Source organism: Bidens hawaiensis, unplaced genomic scaffold, assembly GCF_021521415.1.
Source record: "Bidens hawaiensis isolate Kalapana, Puna unplaced genomic scaffold, B.hawaiensis_p1.1 tig00004618_1, whole genome shotgun sequence".
Lineage (NCBI taxonomy): Eukaryota > Viridiplantae > Streptophyta > Magnoliopsida > Asterales > Asteraceae > Bidens > Bidens hawaiensis.
Window position 1 is genome coordinate 667,683 of NW_027491282.1, and position 21,454 is coordinate 689,136.

Consider the following 21,454-nt stretch of genomic DNA (forward strand, 5'->3'; position numbering starts at 1 on the left):
TTTAAGCCATTATGAATAATGATACGCGCTATCTTCTCTTAACGTGGATTCTATTACCTTTTGCATACATGTTTCACACTTCCCTTTATTAATTTTGAGCAATATGACAACATTGTATTGACATCAAAACGAAATAAAACGAAGTAAAACATACATGCGCGAGCTTCAAGCTCAAACGCGTTAACGAGTCTTAACTCTAAAACGTCAGGGCCTTAGCCCAATAATGTGAGCCTTAGCTCAGGGCCTTAGCCCAATAATGTGAGCCTTAGCTCAAATCACTCACAACATCCATCCTACATACTGCGCAGCCTGACCATAAAAGTACCTAAACACAACTAAGGCAAAACAAATGCCAAAACATAGTTGTTAAGGTCTCAGGTCGAGGTCGCGCATGCAATTGTAATGGATATCTGAGCAACACATATTGATACGTAAAGGCTAAAAAACTCATAATTCCATGCGCGATAACGTCGCGCAAAAGAGGAATAATGAAAACGCCTAGGCACGTGTCAACATAATCAAGATATGGCAAAATCACTTACAATATGACAAGGATTAAGTATAATAATTTCCTTACAACCTTGTTCTTATTTCAACGTGCAAGCATATCTTATATTCAACAAGCAAACATGCAATATAAAGAGATGAATGGGGAATGCGCAAGATGCGAAGAAGGGAAAAACAAAATTTCATTCCAAAGCATTGAAATTTACAAGTTTACAAGATGATAAGATACAAACTACAAATAAAAATAAAAAACATGAAGGGCTTCTCAAGTCTCCACGTCGACGTCAGCCTCTTCATAGTCCTCATCACCGCCCTCAGCATCTGGCGCAGCCCGCTCCTCGTCATCTCCAAACTGACCATAGTCAAGTTGTTCATCCTGAATGGAGTCTTCTATCACAATAGTGTCAGGAGCGGATCCTTTGGCCACGCCAGAGCCGCTACCAGGAGCAGCATTCCCCGTGCCATCATCGCCGCCACCAGCCCCTTCGCACCCGTCAAGTAATTTCTTTAGCGCGCCGAGATCGGGCTGGTCAGCAAGCTCGGATATCTGCAAATCATAAGGAAAAATATGAGTACAAAAAGACTTGGAAAATAAGTCAAGGTTATCTCATTAAGGTTAAAATACCTGCGCAAGGATGGGAATGGGAGTATTCAAATACTTCTCCCCCATCGCGGCCATGTCCGCGCAGGCAACGTCGCTCTGATAAGGGTACTCGGATGGGTTCTTCTTCAACATGCCATATTCATAGCCATCCGTAAACCCTTCAGCTCGACCCACCAAGCGCGCGGCAGCGTTGCAATCCATCACAAGGGCCTGAAACTCGTCTGAGTATTTCATCGCGTAAGCGCAACGAGTCATACCCTGTGAGATTAGCCATTGGCGATCCTGCGCGAGGGAAGCAACAGACGTCTCAAGAGCAGGAATCTGAGAGTTTAACAACTCAACAGTTTCCTTAGTCTGTTTCAGCTCCTCTTTGTCGGACGCTGCTGCCGCCAGGGCTTCTTCTTTTTCCGCTCGCGCAAGCTCGAGTGCTTCCTGGCTAGACGCTGCCGTAGCCAAGGCTTCATCTTTTTCAGCCTGCGCGGCCGCCAGCTCCTTCTTCAGGCGCGCAACCTCACTCTCCAGCGATGATTTGTCAGTTATAGACTGGACAAGAGCTTGGTCACGCGCCTCCGCGTCTAGCTCCAAGTCGCGCACTTTACGCGCGTACTTGGCCGCGTCCGCCTCGGCCGCCTGTAGCTTCTCCCGCGCAGCCTGTAGCTCATGGCCGCGCTTCACGAAAGCGGTGTTGGCACTTGCTCTGTTCTCACTGAGCTCTGCTTGGAGCTTCTCAGCTCTCTCTCGAGCATCAGAAAGATGCCAAGCAGACACTTTAGCCTCTTGCTTGGCATCCGCAAGAGCATCAAGTACCTTTACGTAATCATAGCGAAGCTCTTGGGAGGCAGCAAAGAAAGCCGACCCAGCAAACAGATGGTCGTTGAGCAAGTCATCGCGAGCGCGGCCCTCCTGAAACCTCCTTTCAGCTGGAGGCACAGAATGAGCCCAGAAGTCCTCACACACACCCATGGACTGAAATGAGCTGTCCTCAGTAATGTTCCATCTCGAGCGGTAAATGTGATCGGCTTCCTGCAAACACAAAGTAATGATCTAAGTCATCAAAACACTAATATGGAAGTCCGCGCAGCGGAGCAAAAACGAACCTATACCTGCGGGGATGAAGCAGAAAAGTCAGCGCCAGCCCCACGAGAAGGCTGCGCCGGAAAATCTCGTGGCGCTGCAGGGCTGGCGCGGCCGCCGTCGGAGTCTTCAACTTCAAACTCCTCATCCTCCTCTGAAACAGGCCTTTTCTCCTGCGACCTAGAACCAAAATCAGTCTCGCGAGGAGGGCTGTGCGCAGGAGGAGGTGAGGGAGGTCTCGACGCCGCCAGGTCGGCGCGTAAAACGGCCTCCTGCTCCTTAGTAATCCCGATGAGGGGAGATTCAGTGCTTGCAGGAGCAGGAGCAGAACCAACGGCGCTGGCACCGGCGCCAGGAGTGCCGCCAGCAGCTTGGACGCCAGCAATGACTCCTATGAAAAAATCAACAAAAAGAAATGGTTCATGACTTGATCTAAAAGAAAAAAAAAAGTCAGAAAATAAAAGCACAATACGTACCTTGGCGCAACTCCGTTCGCGAGGCAAACATCGCCATGAAGTCCATTCTACCCTTTTTCGAGGGTAAAACAGGGGACTTCGAAGCGACCTCCGGCGCAGCCTCGGCATCTTGTTGCGCTTGAGGTTGATCCCCCAAGGTCGCCGGCTCTACAAACATTTGAGTGAGCAAAGATTCATTAGTAATTCAATCAGAATCGCGCTCATAGAACCATAAAAGATAAGCAAAGGATAAGCAAAGTATACCTGTCGAAGGCGCAACGCCGCTTCCCTTTTCCACCGCGCGAAGGGAGGAGGTAGTGGCACCATACCTCGTGTGGACAGGAGGTCTGCCCACTTTTTGAGGCAGGGAAGACAAGGAAAACTTGGTGGTAAACACCTGGGTTTTCTCAAGTCCCTTCGCCTGAGTAGGAGGATCCTGAACAACAGGGGCATCATCTTTCTTCTGTTTCTTACTGGCCCCTGCGCCAGTTTTACCCTTAGCTTTACGCTTTAGTTGGGGCGCCTCCTCCTCCTCCTCCTCCTCTTCCGCGAGCTCCAGCTCATAGTTCTCAAGCGCGTCTACAATACACGCAACAGAAGTGTTAGCAAAATTTGGTATTATAAAGGCAAATGCATAAGTACAAAGGCTTACCAGGCGCATCGCTGTCAAAGAGAAATCCCAGATCAACAGGGATAACATGTCATCGAAGCGATCGGGGAAGCCAACCTCCCCAGCGCCCAGCGCGACGGAGCCACCCTCCATATGCTCATCATAGGCGGCGTGGACATACTCCTTGCTGACTGCACAAAACAAGTCAAATGATATCAGCAAAACGAATTATATTCGCGCAGAAGTAAGGCAATGAGATTAACTTACACAAGCCGTCAACTTGGATAACGGGCTCAGTCGCGCTGTCAGCCCACCTCCTGCTCATACCGACCCCCACCAGCGCCTCCTCACAAATTTTCTTGGCGGGGGAGGGTTCGGCAGTCAACTTTTTAACCCAGGCGCCAGTTGGGTTCTTGAAGACACCCACATCCGCAGGCGCAGAAGAGATCGCGCGCATGGTCATGCGGATGGGGATCACACCAGCCCTGATATAGAAAAACCTCTCAGACCAGTCATGAAGGCTCTTGAATGAAACAGTGCAGCACTTGACCTTCTGACTGCGAGGAATAAATGAGAACCAAGAATCTTGGATCTTGGGCTTATAAAAAAATTGAAAGCGACGAGGGGTGGGCTCCTCGCGCTGAGATTTGCACATGAACTCAAAGTGAGTCATGCGCACGAGTCCAAACGGATGGACTTGGGATATATGAATCCCATAAAACCTAAGCACCGCACCCACAAACCTTGTCATCGGGAGACGAAGGTTGCAGTGGGTGAAAAAATGGCAATAAAGGGAAATATAGCCGGTAGGCGGGTCCGCCGCCGTTTGCCCGGCCGGCGGCAACATGCAGCCATACTCAGGGAGAAAACCCTGAGTATCGATAAGGCTTTCAAGATCGGCCTGCCTCAGTTTGCAGGGGATCTCATCCCACTTCTTCACTGCCTTGGTCCTCCCTACCTCCTCCGATGAGGCCTCAGCAGCCCTCTTCCCCTTGCCGGTCTTCTTCAACGTTGACATCACTAACGATTTCACACGGCAATGGATGGGGGAGATTGTGTTGTCTGAGCTATCAGACATACAACTGTAAAAACGGACAAACGATGCTTCTGAAGAACAGAGATCTGGAAGCAGAAAGGTAATCGGAATAGAATGAAAGAAAGAAAAGCTTTGAATAAAACAACAAGAAGATGAAGGATAAAAAACTCAAAGGGGCTGGCTTTTATAGGCCCAGGAGAGAGAAAAATTGGTGCTGATCGGACTTCACGCGCCCCCACTCGCAGGTGTAAGCCAACGCGAGCGCGACACGTGTCCCTGACACTGTGTGAGGGGACATGAAAAGAAACGATACAGCTGCTGCCAGAGTTCACGCGCCACCACTCGCAGGAACGGACCAACGCGAGCACGACACGTGTCCCTGACACTATGTGAGGGGACACGAAAGGCAACTGTAGCACCTCGAGCACACGAAAGGTCTGACACGTCTCCATCACTGACGCATGTCAGCAACAACCAACCACGTACAGGGACGATTCGTTTTCAACCAAAAGGATAGAATTTCGCGCAACGATGAATAATAAGAAGAAAAAGACAAACCCCTACTAAAAGAGCAAACTATTAAGTCTAATATCTATCTTACCTCGCTCGCGCGAGACAAGACACACATTAGACTGGGGGGGCTTGAAGAGGTATGTACCCGCCTCAACACCGAGCGAGGCGGGTCAACCCACATGATATAGACAAGAGGCTTGAAATCAAGACATTATGAAGGCACAAAGCCAAAACCTATGCGCATGGCGCATATCACATATGCTCACGCATATCACATATGCTCACGCATATCACATATACTCATGCATCACATGCTCAGGCATCATATGCTCAGGCATCACATATGCTCACGCATCACATATGCTCACGCATATCACATGCTCACGCATATCACATCTGCGCGTGGCGCATCCGCGCGTGGCGCATATCACATGCTTGTGCATATCACATCTGCGCACGAAACATCTGCGCGTGAGAATAAAGAGAAGACCTCGCGCATCCTCAGGATAGGCGCATATCACACATGCACATAATCAACCTCGTCCTTATCCAAATCAAGATTAGGGCAACCTTGACTGTGCACGTCAGACAACCTTCCAGAAGGTATCTTTTTAAGGAATAAGAATATGCTGATGTTGACAGCTGCCAATGAAAGGTGGACAACTCAGCAAAACCCATGTGCTACCACGTGATTATAACCAATGAAAAAGCACCAGGTGTCCCAAAGGACACGTGGCGCAAAGCAACTGGAAGAGGCCAACAAAGCCCTAATTGTGTCTGAGCCCAATCATTGGAAACCCTAGCACTATAAATACCACATCAACTCCACAAGGAGAGGACATCCAATTACAGACAATTACAGAGTATTCAGCTATTAAGCAATACACTCCATTTTCCTTACTCTCATATTATTATCTTCTCCTACAAACACTTATTCTCACACCGGAGGGTTACCCCAAAGAGAACCCCTCTGTCCCTTTCTGAGGGGTAAGTTTACGGTGCTGTTCATTTTGTAGGTGGAAGAACCCAGATCCCAGAGAACCATCGGTGAAATAGCATAATCACACCCGAGGAAAGTAGATCGTCTACCAGTGAGTCGATCCACGTTTCTTCAGATAATGTGTCGAGATTAGATATATGGTTTTGCAGTTTCTGAATCTATATGGCATGGTTATATTAGAACTGTGTAATATTCTAACTCGTTTGGAATCTTGATATTGTACCGCTATGGATATTTTATTTTTGATAATTGAATTGTGTTATATAATCTGGGTTTTAAGGATAAAATCTATTGTTTTGTATCATTCAGCCTCTCAAATTAATATTGTCATCCTTACCCATAAGGAGCTTATGAATTCTTTTAAGTTGCCCGAGTGGAGACATCCCAGGAGGTCACCCATCCTAGGATTTATCCTGATCCAGGCACTTTTAACTGTTAGTGATATTTGATACAAACTTTTCCTTATGGCCCAATATCTCCCCGTGGACTGAACAGAGCAGAATGATGCGGGATTTGCCTGACGTGTTACATGCTTAATTACTAATCTTTCATTGACCCGTGTCTATATTGAACATGTCAAGTTTAGGTATATGGTTTTGTAATATCTGAATCTGGATGGCATAAAGTTATATAAGAACCACGGGACAATCTTACTCATGTGAATTCTTGAATGTACCTTCTTATATGGCTCATTAACAATTATTTTGTTGGGCAAACCCTTATGGGTTGTATCCGAAGACATGGAAAGAGATGTTTTTATGTAGGCCCAAGCTTATGGAATTGTTGATCTTGTGGCGGTTGAATGACAATAACCTGGATTCCGCTTCAATTCTGAAATGAACCCTGCCGAGTTGAATATTATTATTCTATGGAATCTTTTTTATTATTCTATTGAATAAAAGTAATTGATAATCATCCGGTTAGGATCGATCTAAACCGGCCCATTATGTATATGATTCAACATGCCAACGATTAAACAACTTATTAGAAATACAAGACAGCCAATTAGAAATGTCACAAAATCCCCCGCGCTTCGGGGATGCCCTCAGCGCCGAGGAACATGTACTAGGGTGTATGTGCGACTCGTTCAGATCATGAACTAGAACAAAGGAAAGAGAACAATGTTCGAATATCAATGATCAAATAGGATATAACGGAAAAACAAACTAGATTTCCTATCTAAAAATGGATGATATCCCTTTTATTTTGTATGAAATTTATGGTTTCTGTTGGTGTAAATCCACTCACCTCAATTCAAAATGAGAAGCAATTCTCCATTGGTAGCAAATGGTTATCCATTAAGTGGATGAAATCTTAGTTAACATAGACCCCTCTTGCAAGAACGGACTAACAGGGTCAGTTACCCAGCCAACCTTCATAATTAAATACCGTTACTGTATAGGTAGAGCTTGTTGTGAAAGACCTATTACTGGATAATTCATGGGTAGAGCCGAAGAATGTGAACTATACAAGTTAGCAATAACATTGATTAAATGAAGTAAAGGCTCCAGTGTATAGAGAAGACCTCACCGTTGAAGAAGTAACCATAGAAACGATGGAATCCACTATTTCTTTATCATTACTTTGATTTTTTAATACCTAGTATAGTCAAATTTCGTATTTCGAGGTGAAATGTCTAGAAAAAATCAAAAATTGTGGTTGGGAAGGTTATAGTAGCCAAAGCCATTGGAATTCTTAGTTTATACATTGGAAAAATCAGTTTTGTTATTAATATACTAGGAAAGGGGCAAAAGAATAACTGAAAGAAAGGAAATCTAGGAAATCTATTAGTTATTCGTTAAAGTTTCATTTATTTAATGACCAAAATTAGACGGGGATATATCGCTCGGAGACGTAGAACAAAAATTCGTTTATTTGCATCAAGCTTTCGGGGGGCTCATTCAAGACTTACTCGAACTATTACTCAACAAAAAATAAGAGCTTTGGTTTCGGCTCATCGGGATAGGGATAGGAAAAAAATCCATTTTCGTCGTTTGTGGATCACTCGAATAAATGCAGCAATTCGCGAAAGGGGGGTATGCTATAGTTATAGTAGATTAATAAATGATCTGTACAAGAGACAGTTGCTTCTTAATCGTAAAATACTTGCACAAATAGCTATATCAAATAGGAATTGTCTTTATATGATTTCCAATGAGATTATAAAAGAAGTAAGTTGGAAGGAATCCACCGGTTAAACGGAGTTGCCCGGAGAATGAACTCCGGGAAGGTCGAATAAAAAAGAAAATAAAAATGAATAGAATATGAGAAAATATGAGAAAAGAAAGTAGTCAAAATAAAAATGAATCAACGCTTTCAAAAAAAAATTTTCTTCTTCCCAGATTCTTCTTTTTTTTCTTATGACACGAGAATTCAATCCGGATTCTTGGATTTTGACCACAAAATAGAAATCCGCGTTTGAGTTCGGATGGGGGTTTGAATTCAAGTTAATAAAGAGTAAACCTACCTTTTTCTGCCTCTAAGACTAGTAGTTCTAGTGGTCGACTCAGTTCTTTCAAATTGTTTCTCATTATTAAGAAAAGGTAACAAAGATAAAATACGAGCTTGTTTTATAGCAATAGTAATTAATCATTGTTGTTTCAAGGTCAATCTATTTACTCGTCTAGATAATATTTTTCCCTGTTCACTAATAAATCGACTAATTAAACTCATGTTTTTATAATCAATTCGATCCCCCGATTGGATCGGGGGCAAACGCTTACGAAAAGATCGCTTGGATTTAAGAAAAGTTCGCTTGGATTTATCCATGGTTTGGTTAGTTTATTTCTTATCCCTAAAATCCTATTTCAGCCGGATCTATAATTAGAATAAATAAATAGGATTTGGTTTGTTTATAATTATTTTTAACTATGTTAAATATGTTATATATATAATGTCATTTTTCCCTTTCCTTGCCTTGTAAGATTAAGATAAGGGCGCAAGTACTCGCTTCAATCTATTTCTTTATCTCCACGTGAATCGTATGTTTGTAACAATATGGACAAAATTTTCGTAACTCCAATCGATTAGGCGTATTGTGCCGGTTCTTTTGAGTAATATATGAAATGCCCGTTGATTCCTTATTAACACCGTTTCGAACACAAGCGGTACATTCCAAAAGAACCGGTATTCGCTATCGTTTTAACAGCGAGCAGACAAAGACCTTACTTACTAGTGCAGGCTTTGTTTATTTAAAGAATATCGATTTTTCAAAGCACACACGGAACCTTGCTCCTGCAAGCCGAACTATATTGTTATCAGGGCCTGCTGGTTAGTTGTTTAGTGTTATTCTGTTTGTCTTGCTTAAACTCTTTACTAATTTTTCTTGCTTGTAAATTTGAAGAACTTTATCAGCAAATGCTTGCCAAAGCTTTGGCTCATCATTTTGAAGCCAAGCTTCTATTAATGGATATTACAGATTTCTCACTTAAGGTCAGTGTCAATAAAAAATATTTCCAATATGTACTTTCTTCTAATCTTGTCTATTATTTTGCATCAGATTCAAACTAGATACGGCGCTTCTGCTAAAGCAAATGTAAGCATTATGACCAATTCCTAACCTCTTATTTCTTGGATCGGATTGCGTGTAATCTTTCTAAATCTTCTGTTTAATATTGAACCGAATGCAATTTTCTAGTCCTTAAAAAGGTCTATATCAGAAACAACTTTGAGCAAAATGTCTGGCTTATTCGAATCAGGACTGTCTGTTATTCAACCAAAACCAGAAAGAAAAGGTATTTAACTTCAATTTTTAAGGATATAATAATAATAATATAACGTCCATGTGTTAATTAACTTCATCATTATCTAAAAAGTCCAGTGATATTTACTATTTTAGCTCATATGTTAACCGCCACTTGATATGTTAATTAACTTCATCTTTCTGTTCTGCAGGGGGCTTACGTAGACAAAGTAGCGTTGCAGATTTTGGATCAAGGTATGAATTACGATACCCCTTAGCCGTTGATTGAAATATCTTGCATTCTGCAAATGTTGTGTTCTATTATGTCTTTTTCAATTGCAGAGGGACTGAAGGTCTTCAGAATCCCCCAAGCCTTAAGAGAAATGCATCTACTGCAGCTAATATGAATGAGCTTGCTTCAAACTCTGCTCCCATGAATCCCGGTAAAAATCCAGAAAAAGTATTAAATGATAATAACTAAATGGCGTCAGTATAGCGAAAAATGTTATAGTTTTTGGTTCCTAGTATGTAATGTCATCGCCTTCTTTTCAGCTCCGCTTAGACGCACAGGCAGCTGGTCGTTCGATGAAAAGCTTTTTGTACAGACCCTATACAAGGTATCATGTCTTCTTTACTTTTCTTTGCTACAAAATTAGGTTGGAAATTCTGACCCGTTTTCTTTTGAACAAGTGGCATTCCATTGTGTTTTATTTGAAACGTGTCAAATGAAAAAAAAAAAAAAAAGCTAAAAAAAAGAGCGGGCCAAATGAGTCGACAGGTCAAACAACTTGAAAGTAAACCGAAGTCTAATTTTATGCATACAGCCTCCTAAGTTGTTTTGTTAAACAGTTAGATTATTTTATCAAAACTAATTTGTTTTTTTTTTGTAATCATAATCAACACATTAAATTAAACACATTGTAGTTAACAAACATATTTGTTTCCTACACTGCAGGTTCTTACTCACACGTCAAACAACTCGCCTATTGTGTTGTATCTTAGAGATGTTGAGAGGCTCCTGCTAAAATCACAAAGGATAAATATCTTATTCCAGAAATTGTTGAAAAAATTATCTGGACCAATACTAATCCTAGGGTCAAGAGTTAATACAGACTACAGTCTAGTAGACGAGAGGATTACTTCTGTGTTCCCATACACCATTGATATCAAACCTCCCGATGAAGAAGACAGTCTCATTAGTTGGAAGAACCAATTGCAAGAAGACATGAAAATGATCGAGTTTCAAGACAACAGAAATCATATTAGTGAAGTTCTTGCAGAAAATGATCTTGAATGTGGTGATCTGAGTTCTATATGTGTATCTGACACAATTGCTCTAAGTGAACACATCGATGAAGTTGTCGTATCAGCAATTTCTCATCATCTAACAAGTACTAAGAATCCGGATTACAGAAATGGAAGACTAGTTATTTCTGCTGAAAGGTATGTTTATTAGCATATGATGTGACATTGGTTAATTAATGTTTGTCACATGTTGTTAACCTATTGTCTTAATAATTGAGCAGTTTGGCCCATGGATTGAGTCTGTTCCAGGAAGTAAAATCTATTAAAAATGCCCCCTCGAAGGTTAGTTCTCGATTTGTATAACTTTGTTAAAATGGTAATTTCATTTTTGTTACGGGCGTTATACCTTTATTACAGGATACAACAGGAAAAGGTGCGGTTGGCACGAAAACAGAAACAAAACCTGAAACCGCAGCTCCTAGTGAAGCAGAAGCTTCGGCCCCTAAGAATGCTGATAATTCTGCTCCCGCATCAGCACCGGCACCAGCACCAACAAAAGCTCCAGTAAGTCCAATATTCTCAAAATGTTATTATTATATATATTTCACAAATAATAATAAAGGCTATTTTAATTATTTTAAACAAACCATACATTTTGGCTTGTATTCTCCCAGTAAAAAAGTTAATTTCACCTTATTTCAGGAAGAACCAGACAATGAATTTGAGAAACGCATAAGGCCAGAAGTCATACCGGCAAATGAAGTTGGGGTAACGTTTGCTGACGTCGGCGCCTTAAATGAGATCAAAGAGTCACTTCAAGAGCTAGTAATGCTACCTCTAAGAAGACCAGACTTATTTGTGGGAGGTCTTTTAAAACCATGTAGAGGAATATTACTGTTTGGCCCTCCTGGAACCGGAAAAACTATGCTAGCTAAAGCCATTGCTAACGAAGCCGGAGCAAGTTTTATCAATGTTTCCAAGTCTACCATCACTTCAAAGTGGTTCGGTGAAGATGAAAAGAACGTTCGAGCCTTGTTCACACTTGCAGCTAAGGTCGCACCCACTATAATATTCGTAGATGAGGTTGATAGCATGTTGGGTTCGCGATCAAAAGGCGGAGAGAATGAGGCTATGAGGAAGATTAAGAATGAGTTCATGACTCATTGGGATGGACTAGTATCTAAAGCTCAAATTCTTGTTCTTGCTGCAACTAATAGACCATTTGATCTCGATGAAGCAATTATCAGGCGTTTCGAAAGACGGATAATGGTTGGGCTACCATCTGTAGAGCAGAGGGAAATGATCATGAGAACTCTTTTATCGAAAGAAAGTGTCATTGAAGGGTTGGACTATAGAGAGCTTGCCAACATGACAGATGGATTTAGTGGAAGTGATTTGAAGGTGATAATATTATGTTGTCTTATCGATTAAATAAAGTCCATGCTTGCAACTAACAAATGGGATTGTTGAAAATACAGAATTTGTGTACAACTGCGGCTTATCGACCCGTTAGAGAGTTGATTCAACAAGAGAGAAAGAAGGACATTGTAAGCATTGCATTCCACTAAAGTTAGTCAATTTTTTGTTTTACTTAATTGCATAGTGTCTTAAAATAGCATCTTTTTAACTAAAGGCTAAAAGAATCATGGCTGAGAGTGGTGGTGACTCACAAATCCCTGAAGATCCCAAAGACAGGGTGATAACTATCAGGCCACTTAACTTAAAAGACTTTAGGGAAGCTAAAAACCAGGTTCTTTCTCTATCTATCTTAATTCTTGTATGCATATACAGGAGTAGTGGGAGGTTCAGTGAGAACCAGTAAATAATTAGCCGAGTCCCATGGGTCATGCATAGTAATGCTATGACTCCAAGATCTATCAATGTAATTTTTAGAAGACTTGGTTTTGCAATCCAAAAAGGGCCAACGATGCAGCTTGTTGCCCGTTTGCCTACTATTTTGATGTGAAAAGAAAAAAAATGTATATATTTGAAAAATGTCATTTTTTTATTAGAAACCGGAAGAACCACTTTTAATCCCTTGGATCATAGTTCTTATATATTTAATTATTGGTGAAATTCAATACAGGTGGCAGCTAGTTTTTCAGCTGAAGGATCAATAATGAGTGAACTGAAGCAATGGAATGATCAATTTGGCGAGGGAGGTTCAAGGAAGAAAGAACAGTTATCTTACTTTCTGTAAGTATCATCGCCTCCTGATTAAACGTCTACAGTTGTCTTCATAATAAATAAAAAAAATCACCTAAAGTCCCAAACATTATCCGATAACATACGCAACGGTTAACCACACTGTATCAACACTTTGGGTCAGTCAGATGTATGATTTGGATGTACAAGAAAGACCCTTTTCATAAGGGAAACCGTGTTATGTAATTATTATTTTTCTTTTTCTCTTTGTTATATGGAAGCACAGAATCTAACCTTTTGTGTGTTGTGTATACTGATAATTATTTTTAGTGTGACTGTGTCATAAATAAGTGTGGTTTGTATTAATAATGTTCTCATGGTATCTCACATTTGGGAATTTTGTTGAAAAATAGCTTATTAATATATGAATGTCATTGCCACAATTTAATCAAATATACGGAAATCGCAACTTCGTAACATGCACCAAAACCATAAAATGGGCAAGACGCCAATGGGTTCACAAAATCATCCCGACCCGAAATCATAAAATAATACATAAGTAATTTTTAAAGCCAGTGATGGTAGATTTCACAGACATTTAAATCATATAGTAATATGTTGGAATTTTTAATTTTTATATAACTTTTAAAAATATATATTATTTTATAATTTATACATAAAATTATTATAGAAAAATATATATCAAAATAATTAGAATCTATACCATATATAAAGCATGAGTGAGGGACCTCTTAAATTTTAAGAGGTATCAAACTTGTTGCTTTTAGTACAAAGTATAATGCATAAAATTAAGACATTTTAGGGGTAATTTTGTATTTTGACAATTTTGTCTTTTAGCAAAAGCAAAATCTTACGGTTTATTTTTAATTTATTCAAAAATAAATACAAGTTTGGTTCTTTTAACTTTAATCACATTTTGTTAATTTATATAATAGTTACATATATACCCCTTATTTTAAACCAACTACCCCGACGACGTTTAAACGTTTATAACATTTTCACACGCTAATATTTTTTTTAAAACATTATACCATTAAAACGAGTATTTTATTCTCTTTAATTTGAGTATGGTATTTCTACCTTTTTTATTCAAAAACTTAACGTGTTACGTGATTACTATTAAAGATTGGCAAACGAATCGGGCGGGTTCAGCCGTTTGGGTCATGGGTCTAAAAGGTTAAGGTTGGAATGAGTTGATACAAAAAGGTTAATTCGGTTTGGGTCAGGTGGAGTTTGGGTTGAAAGGAGTTGAGTCCTAACGAATTTCGGTTAGAAAATTATCAAGCGGAACGGGTTGCGGGTCAAGACGAGTTTAATGTAGCGTTAAGTGCGCACCAACACCTAACTGAGTGTACACAATCGTTGTGTGACGTGCTTACTAACACCGATTAAGATTCCAATGCCGCAATACGAGTATAATATCGTCGGGTTACGCACGTATTATTATTAAGTCACGCACATACAGAGACAGTAACACAGGTTACGCATCCAATGTCATGTTTGCGTGCATACCTCGCTGCATCGCGCGGGCACGCAACTAGTTATATAAAAAATAATTGATAAATTGTCACACCCCGACCAAAGGCGGCGGAACATGCCGGGGTGCAACATGATTGGACAAATACACAAGACACTATTTAAAGTGACAATATTTATTCAACTCATTTTATTTCAACGAATCAATAAATAACACATCTTGTCCACACAAACAAGTTGAATACAAGTACAATTATATTGTTCGTTTTACTAATATCCTAATAGTCTTGGTAACGTTTTCGTCAAGTCTTCGAGTCAACAAAAGTCAAACCTGTAACATTTCATAAAATAAAGTTTGCCAACACAAAGGTTGGTGAGCAATTCATAAGTTTGAGCATATAAGTATATCGTAATAAAAAGCCACAAAACTTGTATACAAAACAATAAATAAAAGCAACAACTTGGATAAATTGACAATCGCTAATAGAATTACGTTAGCGCCACCTAGCTACAAGGGGTTGCCAAGTAGTCTAGGATTTTATAGTTATCGTTAATTGCATTACGTTAACGACACCTTGCCATGAGGGGTTACCAAATGGTCTAAGATTTATAGTTCCACCATCCAAAAGCGATAAACACATAAGCATGTAAGCATAGAACACCAAATCGAGCAATTATTTAAGTAAAGGTGTAACATCCTACTTTCGGTTATAATAATAAAATAAATTTCGTCTATTTTATAGTGGGTCGTTATCGGTTTAGATAACTAGAATATGAGTTGGCTACTGTTGGGGTAAATGGGTATGGGTTATGGACTTGGGTATGAAAGAAAGAAGGAAAGACCATGGGCTAAGCCCATGATCCATAAATATATAAACCTTTAATACCCAATTTTCATTCATTTACACATATTCCATACACCTCTCAAACACACACTTAAGCTCTCTCTCTCTCTCTCTAGCCGAAATATAGAAGAATAAACGGATCCCGACCCAAGGTATGATAGTATTTTGCTGTATGAGTTTAAATCCATTAGTTATGGTCACGAAACGACGAGCCGACACCGTTAAACCGTTTAAGTAACGAGATCCGGGTGGAATCGGGTATAAACCGAACCTATGATGAGCTTAGGGGTCACCCTAGCTCAGATCTGGATCGAACGGGACGAAAAACGGTGAAAAACGAGTTAAAACTCGTTTTTCCGACGTGTTCGCGGTTTTCCGGCGGCTTTCCGGCAAAGGCGGCGCCGGAATAGTGGTACGAGGATAAGGAATGTCAGGGAATGTTCTGACATTCCATGACCTAACCCTAGTTCTCTATGGGGACTTAACGAACTGAAGGTGATTCGTTAGTTGATTCGCATATGGGGCACAACGAACTAGCTCTAGTTCGCCTATGATTCGTCTCTGATTCGTTAAGGGAAAAGGGTAACGAATTACCCTTGATTCGTTATGATTAGTTCGTTAAAAGAAATAGCGAATTAGAAGGTCCGATTCGCTACTTGGACTGGTTCGCTATATGGACTGTTTCGTTAAGGAGTCCAGTTCATTAAGGGTTCAATTCGTTAAAGGAGCCAGTTCGCTAGGATAATCCAATTCGCTATGAACCAGTAACGAATTAGAAGTTTAGCAGAATGATAGAATGGTCCCTGGACTTAGAAAAGAATGATTTAATTACAAATAAGCCCTTGAACTTTTAAGTAGCAAATTATTCTATGATTCAAAATGCTAATGGAAAATGTGTTAAGACAGTTAATGAAAATAAAATTTTTCCAAGCTGACATGGCAGCTTAACCCCAGCCAGGGGCTCTGCCCGTTGCCCCGGACCCCGTTCGTTGTGGGTTATATAAAGATAGATGTACGATATGAGTAGCAATAGTTAATTGATGCATGTAAATTATTATACAGTTAGCCATGCCCAACTGAAAAAAAGGAATAACTATTAACGGTGAACGTAACCGACTTCAGGTGAGTTTCTAGCCCCACTTCCTTGTTATGTTTTCGGGGCTGTGTGCATACTCAATGTGATAGTTAATACACTTACCTTAAGTGGTAAGTGTATGCCTTGTATGATTTATGTATGATGATTGCTTGACGATGCGTGAACGATCTTCGGATATTGCATGTACCGTCAGGTGGTAGCTAAAGATGTGATTGCCATGTATGATGTAAGATAAGATGCATGTATGAATATATATGATGTATGCATAATGTACGTATGATATGTTAATGGTACGTGAACGCTCTTCGGAGATTGCACGTATTGTCAGGAAAAGTATTTAAGAACAAGTATAGTATGAAGCTATGGAAGAAAGGGTACCGGACCCTAATAATATCCGAGGATGAAGGGTACCGGACCCTAATAATATCCGAGGATGAAGGGTACCGGACCCTAATAATATCTGAGGATGAAGGGTGACCGGACCCTAATAATATCCGAGGATGGAGGGTACTGGACCCTAATAATATCCGAGGTATGTAGGGTAAAACGTCCTTTATGATGTATGATTAGATATGAATGTGTATGGACGAATGCTGAACATGATATGTATGTAATGCGTACCTTCGGGCACGTATATGTGAATGAAAAGTAAGTTATGTGATAAACTAGAACTCACTCAGCGTAGCTGACTTTTAGTATGCACGCATGCAAATAGGTTGAGACAGCTCGCGTGACTGAAGACACATGGCATGGAATCGAAGATACTGGCATCTCGAAGAAATGTTGTGATGTTTTAAAGACTATGTTTTGTTTTAATTGACTACGAATGTTTTATAAGACATGATTTGATGGTTATGTAAAATGTATGGTTGAAGTTTTATTATTTCGCGAAAGTTTTTATTAACTCTGATATTTAGAACTGCGTTTATGAGTAAACCCAACGTACAAAGTAAGGCTACCGGTAATGTGGCCTTACAAAAGGTATACAATCACGTTTGTGGGTTTAAGATTCAAGTAAATAAAGCATTTAGTTTGATAAGTATGAAATGTCACCCCAAAACGGAAGATGGAAAACGGGGTATGAAAGTACTCACCTCGATTGACGAATTGAGAAACTAATAAGTGATCGACATATAGAAAGCTTGTAAACGAAACGAACGAATCCGACTTGAAAGCGAATTGAAAACGAATAAATAAAATATATCAATGAACTTGAACTTTAGTTGAAACTACATTAAAACATTTAACGAGAAGGTTCGTTTGTTAGTCGGGTTATCGATTAATTTGTTAACGATTAGGGACTCGTACTTAATTGATAATTTAAAATAAAATAATATTATTTTATTAGGCTTTTAAATAACTAAACCAATATTAAATAGAAACAAGACGGGTTTAATTCAAGAGTTCGGTTTTATAAAAATGAATAGATAATAAAGCTTATAATGATGTTATTAATGATAAAGATAGTAATGATAATAATGACTTTAAAAATAGGTTATATATATATAGATATATAGATATAGATAAATGATCTAATACAAAAATTGGTTATCGTACATTACGTACGCGAGGCTTCCTATCGTTGATTTCCAATTTCATTAATTTGATCGCGTAAGTTAACAGAAGGGTGTTTTTGTCTTTTTACATTATTTTCGCGCCTGTATAATATACGGTTTTTGCATATACCCTGTTTTATTGAATTTGATCTTTGTATCCAAAAACTGCTTAACAATTGGCGAGTTGTTGTTCGATTAGCTTTGACGGTCTTCGTTGATTTTTAGCGTAATGTATTACGATCATCAAGGTAAGTAATTGTAGGTTTAATTCTAATCAATTGTTATTTATTTAGCTGTATACTGTAGGTTTAATTGACTTCAAATTAAGTTTTTCGTTTTTTAGGTTGTGTTTCTATTGATTTTTATGATCGATATTGTGTTTTATAGTTTGTCAACTAATTGTGATTCGGTTTGACTTCAAATTATGTGTTTTAATAGCAAATCGTGGATAGGATTGTTGATTTTCTATTTAGAACGTATTAGAACGTATAATTGGTTAGTAATTGTGATTCAGTTAGAACATATTATAACGTATTAGAACGTATTAAATTATTTTTTATGTTTGATTATATTTTAAATTATATTTATTTTCGTAAATATTTTCTAAACTGTAATTAGTTTTTTTAGGCAAATTTTTTTGACTTAAATTGCTTTTTGTTTATCAAATCCTTCATCAGGTGTTTTTATACCGCAAGTTAATGCATCTTGTAAACCTCTAAAATGAATGATTTTTGAATCTGTTGATCATGCATATGATTTCTATTGTGAATATGCAAAGAAAGATGGTTTTTGTGTTCGTAAAGGAGGTTCGTATATGAATGACGGTTTATTAAAGTCTATATATTTTACATGTTCCAAAGAAGGTCATAAACCTGCAAACAGTTATGATTCTATGTCTGAGAAAAGATTGTTCCAATAGACCGTATTATAAAAGAAGGATGAGACCAACAATTCAGTGTGGTTGTCGAGCTCAAATTTTTCTAAAATCTGATGACGGTTTGAGGTTTGAAATAAATGATTTTGTCGAAGGACATAATCATGAACTGGTGATGCAAAAGGTATGCATTTTGTTCGATCAAATAGGAAGTTGACTCATGTACAACAAGATATTATATATGAGTTGTCAACATTGAATTTGGGCCTGTTAAGGCGTTTAATATTATGAGGACAAAGTATAGAGGATTTGAGCAAGTTGGGGCTACAAAAGACGATTGTAAGAATTTCAAACAGAGTTTAACTTGTTATATTGGGGAGTATGACGCGGAAATGGTTGTACAAAGATTAAGTGGGAAGAAAAACTGTTGTGATGGTTATTCGCTTGAGTATACTGTTAATTCTAATGGTGAATTAGATCGTTTATTTTGGGCGGATGAAATTTCAAAGAAAAATTATTTGGCTTTTGGAGATATTATATCATTTGATGCAACATTTAAGACCAACAAGTATGTCAATTTAATACATTTGTTTTTTAATTTTTTATTTTTTTTACATATTTTTTTAATTTGTTTTCTAATAATTTTGTTTTTTACAGGTACAATATGGTTTTTGTACCATTTACTGCCATTGATAATCACTGTCGTAATGCTACAGTTGGTGCTGCGTTATTATCATCTGAATCTATTGAATCTTATTCATGGCTTTTGAAAGTTTTTCTTGATTCTTTCGGTATTGCCCAAAAGGTGGTTGTTACTGATCAAGATCCAGCAATGAAGCAAGCAATCTCCTTTGTTTTACCAAACTCGAGGCATCGGTTATGTATGTGACACATTATGAAAAAACTTGCTGATAAGGTAACATTTTTTAATGTATTCAATATACTATGCATATGTTTCAGAACGTATTAGAATGTATAAACATATTAGTATCCATCATTATTTGATAGCTGCATATTTTTTAAATGTGTTAGAACGTTTAAGGACGTATAAACATATTACTGTTTTAGTATATTTAATATTTGTATTAGTGTTAGAACGTTTTAGAACATGTATAACAAACTAGCATGCATCAGTGTGTTTTAAGTGTGTATTTTTTAACGTATAAGAACGTGTTTTTTAACTGATGTTGATCTTATTACCAAATTATGTAACAGGTTGGTGCTACCCTATGAAGATTTTAAACGTAAAATATGTGACATTGTTTGGACGGATGCAATTTCTCAATCTGATTTCGAAACGCAATGGGAACTTATAATGAAGGAATATGATCTTGAAAAAAAATAAATGGTTGTGTGACATGTTTGAAATGAGATATGATTGGATTCCTGCTTATTACATGGATGAGCCGTTGTCTGGTCTTATGAGAACAACATCGAGATCAGAAAGTGAAAATCATTTTTTTTGTCAAGTTTCTAACTCACAGTTATCACTAGTGAAGTTCTTTAGTCATTTTGATCATTGTATGGAGATACAAAGGCACAATGGTAGGAAAAATGATCATGATACAAGGTACACGCATCCATATCCGGTTAGTGAAAACCCTTTTGAGAAGGAAGCAGAACTGATGTATACAAAGGCTATTTTTAATGATTTCCAAGATGAAATGTATCATATTAGGAGCGTGTAGCATGTTTGAAATCAACTGAAGAAGAAGATTTTGTGAGGTTTTCAGTATTTGACTTTAATGCATACGTTCCAGGCTGTTTAGAGGTATGAATTAGTTAAAGATTCTATTTTTTTTTGCTTGAACGTTTTAGAACGTATTAAAACATTTTTTTTAAGTTTATTTGATTTTTTGACAGAATATTTTAAAGTATTTTAATATATTTTTGTGTGTCAGGTTTTGTTTAAGAAGGATGGTGAGGAAGAAATTGATTCGACGATTTCTTGCGGATGCAAAAGATTTGAACATTATGGGTTATTGTGTCGTCACAACCTTTATATATTAAATTTGTTTAGAGTTACAAGATTTCCAAAGAAATACATGGTCGATCGTTGGAAGAGAGATGCTGTTGTTAATCCTAGAACTGCTCCAATTTCAACTTTTGGTAATGACAAAAATTTAAAAGTCAAAGAGATCGCAAGGGAAATAACATTGGCTGGCGAGTATCTCATAAATAGCTACGCAACTGATGTTGATGAACTTACTAAAGTCGGGGATCAAATGAACATTATGCTCAAACAAGCCGATGAGACAAGATACAAAATAACTCATTTATCAAAAAGGGATAGGTTTGCTGCTATTCTAGGGTATGATCAACCATCAGAGGTGACTGTCCGTGTGCCTAGTGGTATTAAGAATAAGGGTTGCGGGTCACATAAACGGATTAAATCTCAGAAAGAGATTGTTATAAGTCGGTCTGGGAAGAAATATAGGGAATGCAAAGTTTGTCATAAACAGGGTCATAACAGTCGAACTTGTCCTCAACTTCAAGAAGAATAGTTTTTAGCGTTATTGTTTTGTTTATATTTTTTCTGTTTTATATTTCATGGAACGTGCAAGTTTGTATACTGGAACGTATAAGAAAATGTTTTATATTTCATGGAACGTGCAAGTTTGTATAATGGAACGTATAAGAACGTGTAAATAAACTGATACTAAATAGATTTTATATTAAATCCGGTTGAAAAAGGAGGTTACAAAAGAGGATCAT

The 21,454-nt window shown here is 38.4% G+C and overlaps 2 protein-coding genes across 2 annotated transcripts; both read left to right on the forward strand.

Moving 5' to 3' along the window:
* Window positions 1-10,412: 10,412 nt before the first annotated feature.
* On the forward strand, window positions 10,413-13,406 carry LOC143627250 (uncharacterized; the record flags this gene model as incomplete). Its single annotated transcript, XM_077097118.1, has 4 exons — window positions 10,413-10,928; window positions 11,008-11,024; window positions 11,144-11,290; window positions 11,401-13,406. Coding segments are annotated over 4 exons (1,437 nt in total), but the record flags the coding sequence as incomplete, so codon positions are not given.
* On the forward strand, window positions 12,184-21,243 carry LOC143627251 (protein FAR-RED IMPAIRED RESPONSE 1-like). The gene is made up of 9 exons (XM_077097119.1): window positions 12,184-12,273; window positions 12,360-12,476; window positions 12,813-12,922; window positions 18,785-18,923; window positions 19,015-19,307; window positions 19,397-19,592; window positions 20,224-20,328; window positions 20,418-20,510; window positions 20,641-21,243. The coding sequence occupies exons 1-9, from the start codon at window positions 12,184-12,186 to the stop codon at window positions 21,241-21,243; spliced, it is 1,746 nt and encodes a 581-aa protein (XP_076953234.1).
* The last annotated feature ends 211 nt before the right edge of the window (window positions 21,244-21,454 follow it).